The sequence below is a fragment of the Mirounga leonina genome, unplaced genomic scaffold, assembly GCF_011800145.1.
Source record: "Mirounga leonina isolate KUSES-001 unplaced genomic scaffold, KU_Mleo_1.0 Mir_376, whole genome shotgun sequence".
NCBI lineage: Eukaryota > Metazoa > Chordata > Mammalia > Carnivora > Phocidae > Mirounga > Mirounga leonina.
In genome coordinates, this window is record NW_023270718.1 from 10,685,193 (window position 1) to 10,694,085 (window position 8,893).

The window sequence follows — 8,893 nt, forward strand, 5'->3', positions numbered from 1 at the left end:
CCTGATATTTCTATGTATGACTCATCACGATTCATCTAAGAATTGACCTGAACTCAGAGTGAACGGCCTGCATCCTCACACCCACGGTACCATTGTCACTGATGGCCTCTCTTTAACCGGCCCCACTTTTAATTTTTGTTACGTATTTTGTTCTAAAAGGGAGCTCTGTTTTGCTCTGGTAAACGAGCAAAGTCAAGTTCACTCTCCACAAATGGCAGGTTACCATCAAAACACAACAACGAGATCAAAGTAATGCCATCAGAGCCCTAGCAAGTTCATGTAGATAGTTCAGGACTGTGAGCTACAAGCTGTCCCTTCTGTTAAAGAGAAAAATTACCCACAATTAGGGCACATGAAATACTCAGCACTGTTCTGAGACTTTCTCTTGACACCAATCAGCCTTCCAGACCGAGGAGGTTAAAGGACTGGCTTTCTCAAGGTGTCCGCCTCTGGCATTTTGTGCCATTCCTGTGCACTTTCTAAAGCATCTCCTACCTCAGTGGAGGACTGTGACCCAGGCCTCAGAAGAACAGGTGATGATCATGGAGACATCAAGGGTCTTTTTATAGCTACTATGTTGTTTAGGAAGATCCCACAGGGGGCACTGATGACAAATGCCATATGGGGATCTGCCTGACTCACCCTCTCTCCTGAGAGCAGCCCATCACTCACAGCCCCGCTAACTGGGCCCTGGACGCCTGGCCCAACCAGGCTCCTACACAGTCTGGAATATGGAGGTCAGACGGCAGCTTGAGCGTGCTGGGTATTGGGGTGAGGGTTTGCGTTCAGAAGGAGGTTGTTTCTATTCCAATGATCCCTGACGGAGACCTGATGGAGGGAGGCCAGGTAGGAAGAGAAGGAACCAGAAAACTGCAGGGTCTTCAGGGAAGAGGGAAGATAGCTGCTGTGACCTTCTTGATCAGCCAGGAATCAAGAAGGCTGGGTTACCCCACAGGGATGAGAAGTAAGCCCTTACCCAGTGAGACCAGGAGCCCGCAAGTCTCCAGCATCACTTCCTGGTACAGGGCCCTCTGGTCCAGGTCCAGCTGTCCCCACTCTTCCTGGGTGAAGGTCACGGCCACATCCTTGAAGGTAACCAAAACCTGGAAAGTCAAACAGAGGTAATGATGTTGGCCTTGTGCTGTTGGGTGGGGTCAGAACCCTGTAACTCAGTCTCTGGTCAAGATGTAGAGAGACCCAGGCCTGCATCACTGAGGCCTCCTGAGGGCAGAACTCTGTGCTGGGCTCAAGGGGGAGAGAGATGCAGCCTTTGGACATAATGCAATTACGGCTGAGCGAAGAACCTCCCCTGGGAAGCTTAATGCAATTACGGCTGAGCGAAGAACCTCCCCTGGGAAGCTGCTGGAGATGACAGACAGTAGCATTCCCATGAGGACGGTGGGGGCAGACAATAGGTGATCTGGGACATCAGAGGAACAGGGAAAATGATCATGATGATAATTCCAACAATGAGAACTGCAGCAATAGCAGCCAAGTCTCCTTGGTCCTCCCCATGTGGCCACCCCAGCTGAGGGCTTCACACACTGAGATAAAGTGATTAAAAACCCCCTGTTCTAGAGCCAGACTCCCAGGGACCAAATTAAGACTCTTGAATCTGACACTTGCCAGCTGTGACCATGGGGCGGACATCCCATCATTTCTCTAAGCCTTGATTTCCACATCAGTACAATAATCCTTCCTACTTCACCAGGCAGTTAAGTAAAGAGAAAATGTTCACGTGGAAAACAGTGGAGTGCCTGGCCTGGAATGTGTTCAATGTATTTTGTGACTTTTACTAATCCTCCCACAGCCCATGAGGTCAGTGCCACCATTACCTCCAGCAGCCTGAGGCTCAGGCAGCTCTAGAAAGTTGCCCACAATCTCACATTTAAGGAGCAGAGACAGGATCTGAACACCCAGCAAAAGATGACAGAATTACCAGAAAATAGGCAGGTGGGGGCCAGGGGCACCTTAACTAGAAATAAAACAGCCAGGAAAGGCTATTCTAAGCGGTGGCATGGATACACAGGAGGAATACGGACAGACAGCCCTGCAGGGACCTGGGGACAGGGCCTGGGATGGAAGTGCAAGGGCAAAGGCTGCAAAATGGGAAGGAGTTTGACAATTTCAGTACCACCCAGCTGGGTGCAGTGAGCAAGGGAAGAAGGGAAAGGGAGCACTGAGGTAAGTCTCAGGGGCAGATGGAGCAGGGCCCTGAGGGCCACGGTGAGGGTTGTGTGCATTTGATACAAGTATGATGGGAGCCCCTGAGGGGGAGACCCATTCACTCATTCAACCATTTATTGAGTACCTTTTACAAGCCTAGGCTGTTCTAGGTCTTGGCATAGGGCAGCAACAGGCGCTCACGATCCAGGGCTGGAAACAGATCCTAAACAAGCAACTAAAATCAGCAAGACAATGTCAGAGGGCCCTAAAGATTCCAAAGACAAGAAAACAGCAAGGAGACTACTTGTAGTCCGCTTTACATGGGGCAACACGGAAGCCGTCTTTCAGGATGGCACACTGGAGTGGGTCTGAAATAAAGTGAGGGAGGGAGCCGTGTGGATGGGAGTAAGACGAGTGCTGACAACGATCAAGGCTGCGAAGAGGGTACTCGAGGTGACTGCTAGGGACTCAGCCGGATCCCCTTGTGCATTTGTGTCCAAAGGGACACCAACACTCCTGAACGCTATCATCACTGACCGTTTGAATGGACTCGCGTTTCAACTCTAACGGAATGTCTGAAACAAGAAAATGGATCCCCTACTGTCAGGGGAAAGTCCGTTCCATTCGCTGTAAACGGAAAGATAAAGTGCCTGCCCTTCCGCCTTTTCTGCCCTAGCACAGCAACAAGTCCAAAAACCTACCGCCTCTCCTCCACCCCAGCCCTTCGCTTTGAAGGCCGGAGGCCAGGAAGGTGCAAGGCCAGACTCCCGCTGTGCTGAGCCGAGACCAACAGACTCGGGAAGCATCTCCGAGGAAAGAGCTCCCGGAGCGATGCTCCCGGGACCCTGCTGGGCACACACACCACCCACCGACCCCTTCTGGTTCCCTCAACCCAGGACGAGGGGCTGTCAATACTCCTCTATTTTACACCCGAGAACACGCAAGCCCAGCGCAGCGGGGGGACTCGCTCAAGGTCACGGCCTCGGGAAGGGGCGCGGCCGGAACCCACAGTGGGGTCGTGGGCCTGCGGGTCGGGACACACGGTGTGGGGCGGGGGGGAGGGGGTCGCAGAAGCCACTCCTGACCCTTCCGCGCAGCACCCCACCGGTTGCCAGAAAGGGGCGCTACCCCACGTAGCCCTCGACCTGCCTTCCGGAGCCGAGAGGGACCCACCCCGAGCGCCGAGAGACAGCGGCAGGGGTGCGGCGAGGCGCAGGGTCACAGGGCACTGCCGCCCGCACGCCCACTCACCTGCGCCGGGTCCACGGGTGGCGCCATCGGGCCGCGGGGACAGCAGGGCCGCACGAGGCCGCCGCGGGGCTCCCGCGGGCTTAGCCGGCCGTCCCCGGGCTCCACAGAGATGCGGGCGAAGCCCCTCGCCTCCGTCCCCCGCTCCGGCCCCACGAGCCACCGGGAGCTCACCCGCATGCACCCACCCGTCGCGTCACAGCATACGCCCACTCGCGACACCGGAAGCCCCGCCCCCGCCAGCGGGGCCCAGCAACGCCCCTTCGTGCGGCACAGCCTTCTGGGTAATGTAGTTTTTGTCCTGCCTCCGGCCCAACGAGGAATCCTCCGCTCTTTCTAGGAGCCAAGGACCCAGCGTCCAGGACGGGGACACTGGGAAAGGGTGTACAGAGGCTCCAAAGAAGAAGGGGCGGCATCGGATACTCCTAAAGGGGACGCACCCGAAATTTCCCAAATTGCGTTTTCTGTATCTTTTTATTTTAGAAGTTTCTGATGGAGCAAGCGGGCACGCTGTATTGTAAAATTTTTATTTATTTATTTATTTTATTTTAAAGATTTTATTTATTTATTTGACAGAGAGATAGACAGAAGAGCACAAGCAGAGGGAGTGGCAGAGGGAGAGGGAGAAGCAGGCTCTGCACTGAGCAGGGAGCCCGATGCGGGGCTCGATCCCAGGACCCTGAGATCATGACCTGAGCCGAAGGCAGACGCCCAACCATCGGAGCCACCCAGGCGCCCGTGAATTTTTTTTTTAAAGATTCTATTTATTTATTTGACACAGACACAGCGAGAGAGGGAACACAAGCAAGGGGAGTAGGAGAGGGAGAAGCAGGATTCCCGCTGAGCAGGGGAGCCGGATGGGGAGCTGGATCCCACCTGAACAGAAGGCAGACGCTTAAGGACTGAGCCACCCAGGTGCCCCTGTTATTGTAAATTTTTAAAACCACATTTTCCTGCTGCCTCAACATCCTACAAACCGGCTGTGAGCACCCCATCCACGTGACCGGGTATACCAGTGTGATAACAAGGTTAGTCCCCTATACAAATTCCTTTTCTTGTCCTTCCCTGTGATCTAGTGACATTCCAGTGTATTAATGAAATTCCCTCACGTCATTTGTCTGTGCACCCACCTTGACTCCCAATAATGACACTTGCCTACGGGTCCTTACTCTGTCTATGGGCTCCATCCAGTTCCCTGGCTCCATCTGGCCTCCCATCTGGCCTCTTGTATGGGGTATGGTGCCTCCGTCTCCTAGGAGCTCTGAATGTAATGAATCCTTTAATTTCATATGCCACTGAGAGTATAATTTACACAGCCTTGTTGTAGTGTTGCTTAAAGACTCCACAAGGGGGACTTATTCCTGCATTCACTGTATGAGGGAGTAACACAAGATATCATAATGTTATATCATAGTGTCACTTAGGTACAAAGTACCTTCACTCAGAGCTGCGAACTAATAAACATTATCTTGTTGCTCTTCAAATAGACTGAAGCTTTAGAGTCAACTTTGTGAGTTGGCTCAGGGTCAAGAGAGAAAAGACTTCACACAAGCCATTACTGGGATATTGGAGAGGAAAATGTTGTGTGTCCCTGAAACAGGTAGAGAATAGTGAAAAATTTGTTTTCTGTAAGATTTTAAATAAGCTTATGAAGTTCCTTCAAATTTTATGTGGAATATATAAGATAGATTTAATTTACCTAAAATGAGAAGTTTGACATAAATTATAATTTTAAGATTATTATTATCCCGGTGTCTTTATATTTATTCTGCCCTTTCTATTAAAAATTATTCCCTTAAACTAAGGCAATATATTATAGATTCCATTCAGCAGAACAGGAATCCAAAGAAAAACCTGAATGTACACACTGCAATGTTAGTCATGAAATGCATGCTTTCCGTAGTTGGCAACCAACAAATATTATTGCTCTTCAACTATATGGTGATCAAAGCTTCAGTCATTTTTGTGGGCTTTGGTATGTGCAGTCAAGGGACAAGGAAGAAAGAATTCAGCTAGGGTCACGGCAAGGGAAATGTCAGAAGGAAACAGATGGGGTGCCTGGGTGGCTCAGTCAGTTAAGCATCCAACTCTTGATTTCTGCGCAGGTCATCATCTCAGGGTTGTGAGATTGAACCCCACATTGGGTTCTGCACTGGGCGTGGAGCCTGCTTAAGATTCTCTCTCTCCCTTCCCCTCCGCCCCTACCTCCCTAAAAAAAGAAGAAGCAGCAGCAGCAGCAGAAGGGGCAAGATGATGTAGCATTTTGCCTGTTTCCCATGCAAAGAAATTCTTCCCTGCATGGATACATCTCAGTATTCCAACCCCAGCAATCTCACCTGTTTCTCCCCTCCTTCATAGATTTCTAACTGAATTTCCTAACACAGATACTGCTATGGGCTGAATGTTTGTGTCCCCCTCAATTCATATGTTGAAAACCTAATGCCTAATGTGATGGTATTAAGAGATGGGACCTTAGGGAGGTGATTAGGTCATGAGGGCTCTGCCTTAGTAATGGAATTAGTACCCTTATAAGAGAGATCCTAGGGAGTTTCCTTGCCCCTTCCACCATGTGAGGACACAGTAAGAGGAAGGCTGTCTGTAAACCAGAAAGTGGGCTCTCAGTAGACACCAAATGTGCCAGCACCTTGATCTTGGACTTCCAACCTCCAGAACTGTGAGAAATTAAATTTCTGTTGTTTATAAGCCACTCGGTCTATGGTATTTCTGTATAGCAGCCCTAACAAACTAAGACAGATACAGTTAATTTTAAAATCTTAGACTTATCTGAAAAGAAGAGCCACTTGACAAATGTTTTTTCCTGCTGTGATAGTAGGCACTATGATCACAGTCTGAGCACATGTGCAAAGGGGGCATCTTATTCCTGAGATAAACATTCTGGGGCACCTGGGTGGCTTAGTGGTTTGAGTGTCCAACTCTTGGTTTCAGCTGGTGTCACCACCTCAGGGTTCTGAGATTGAGCCTTGCATCAGGCTCCACTCAGCGGGGAGTCAGCTTGAGGATTCTCTCTCCCTCTCCCTTTGCCTCTCCCCCAACTCACGTGCTCGCTCTAAAATAAATATATTTAAAAAAAACACCTGCTCCTCTCTCTCTGCCCCTCCACCACCCTCCCCCTACTCACTCTCTCCCTAAAAAACCAAAACAAAAAACATGGTTGTTGTTTGAGGATGATGTTAGTGATCCAAATAATTATTCTGGAAATTGCTAAATAGAGCAAAGGTATCAAGCTCTTTCTTCCCTTTTTGGTACTGAATAGAAGTAACTGAATAGAAGGTAACTGAATAGAAGATTATGGAAAAATCTTTATGCTTCTTTAGAATTTCTAGCTAATAAATGCAGAAATAGCAGTAGAAGTAGGATACAAATGTGTTTCAATAGTACATGAAATAATCAACTACCCAATGATGATCATTGCATGCTGACAATGTATAAGATGCATGGAGAATGGTATTGGATAGAGAACACTAATAACATTAGGACTCATCACAAAAGAGAGACACCCTTACATCAGAGCAGACTTATTCGAGGCAGTTACAATTTCTCAGCACTGTGTGTAGAGTTTTATGGCCAAAGGCTGAATCTGGGTTTTGAACTTGTTTGGATGGCAAGACTATTAACGGAAATTGGGGTCGTTGGAATATGAGCTCAAGGTGCATTTGAGACATTCAAGTGGAGACATTGGATTGAGAATTTAGGAGGGCATTTGGAACAGACTCAGGATCTTAGTTGGATATGGGCACTTAGTGGCTGGCTAGTTAGCCTGAAGGATGATTAGAGGGAAGAGGCCACAACTTGACAGTGAAGCCAATTCATTTGCTTGATGGCTGCAGCTGCCTCTGCAGTCAGATGTGAAATAGACAAGACTAAATATCATATTTGTATTTAGAGGACACGAAGGTCAGACAGACACAGTGCAAGGGAATGCCTTTAAGTCTGATAGACAAAGAGGAGGACAAATAAATGAATGGAGAATGTGGAAAAGGGTGGGATGCAGAGTATAATACAGACAGTAATTTCAAGGAGAAGAAATATCTTTTTTCCTGAGTCATGAAGACAGTCTACAAGAAAATATATGATATTATTTTTTGTTATGGTTAATACTATTGCATCAATAATTCTAAAATCTATTTTGTCTAAGTGTTGCTAACCTGGCTTTATTTTCACTTCCATTTGCATGGCAAATGCTTTTTCATCCCTTCACTTTCTTTTTTTAAAGATTATTTATTTATTTATTTATTTATTTATTTATTTATTTATTTATTTGTCAGAGAGAGAGGGAACACAAGCAGGGGGAGTGGGAGATGGAGAAGCAGCCTCCCCGCGGAGCAGGGAGCCCGATGCAGGGCTCGATCCCAGGACCCCAAGATCATGACTCAAGCCGAAGGCAGACACTTAACCGACTGAGCCACCCAGGCACCCCTCATCCCTTCACTTTCAATCTGCAGATGTCTTTAGGTCTGAAGAGTCTCTTATAGGGAACATATAGATGGGCTCTTACTTTTGAATCCATTCTGTCACCCTACTTTTGATTGGAACATTTAATCCATTTACATTCAAAGTAATTATTGCTAGGTATGTACTTATTCCCATTTTGTTACTTGTTTTATAGTTGTTTTGTTGTTTTTCTCTGTTCCTTTCTTCTCTCATGGTTTGCTGGCTTTTTTTTTTTTTTTTAAGATTTTTATTTATTACTTGACAGGGAGAGAGAGACAGTGAGAGAGGGAACACAAGCAGGGGGAGTGGGAGAGAGAGAAACAGGCTTCCACTGAGCAGGGAGCCCGATGTGGGGCTTGATCCCAGGACCCCAAGATCATGACCCGAGCAAAAGGCAGATGCTTAACTTACTGAGCCACCCAGGCACCTGTTTGCTGGCTTTCTTTAGTGATACACTTGGATCCCTTTCTCTTTATTTTTTGCATATCTGATTTGTGGTTACCATTAGTTTTATATATAACATCTTATGCATATAGCAGTCTAAATTAAGTTGATGGTCATTTAAGTTTGAACCCATTTAAAAACACTAAATATTGGGCGCCTGGGTGGCTCAGTTGGTTAAGGGTCTGCCTTCGGCTCAGATCACGATCCTGGAGTCCCGGGATCGAGTCCCACATCGGACTCCCTGCTCGGCAGTGAGTCTGCTTCTCCCTCTGACCCTCCCCCCTCTCATGTGCTCTCTCTCATTCTCTCTCTCTCAAATAAATAAATAAAATCTTAATAAAAAAAAAAAAGATAGCCAAAAACAAAACTGATGTCCCCAGTGAAAATTAATCTTACTACCAACTTTAATATCCTGGTTAATGGAGTTTCCATCCTTCCAGCTGCTGAGCCCTAAAACTCTCTTCCTCTCTCTCTCATTCGCAAAATCTGAAATTCTGGGCAGCCCTAATTAAAAAACGGATCCAGAATCCAGCTGGCTCTCCCACGTCTACAGCCACCTCCCTGGTACAACCAACTCTCACCT

The 8,893-nt window shown here is 47.8% G+C and overlaps 1 protein-coding gene across 1 annotated transcript in view; it reads right to left on the minus strand.

The window, feature by feature from the left end:
* Nucleotides 1-3,656, minus strand: part of ZNF550 (zinc finger protein 550) — an 8,033-nt gene extending 4,377 nt beyond the window's left edge. Inside the window, exons 1-2 of the mRNA XM_034986329.1 lie at nucleotides 3,418-3,656; nucleotides 977-1,103 (exon numbers count right to left, since the gene is read on the minus strand). Coding sequence (XP_034842220.1) covers nucleotides 977-1,103; nucleotides 3,418-3,594 — 304 coding nt within the window. The 5' untranslated portion in view covers nucleotides 3,595-3,656. The remainder of the gene's footprint in view (nucleotides 1-976; nucleotides 1,104-3,417) is intronic.
* Between the last annotated feature and the right edge of the window lie 5,237 nt (nucleotides 3,657-8,893).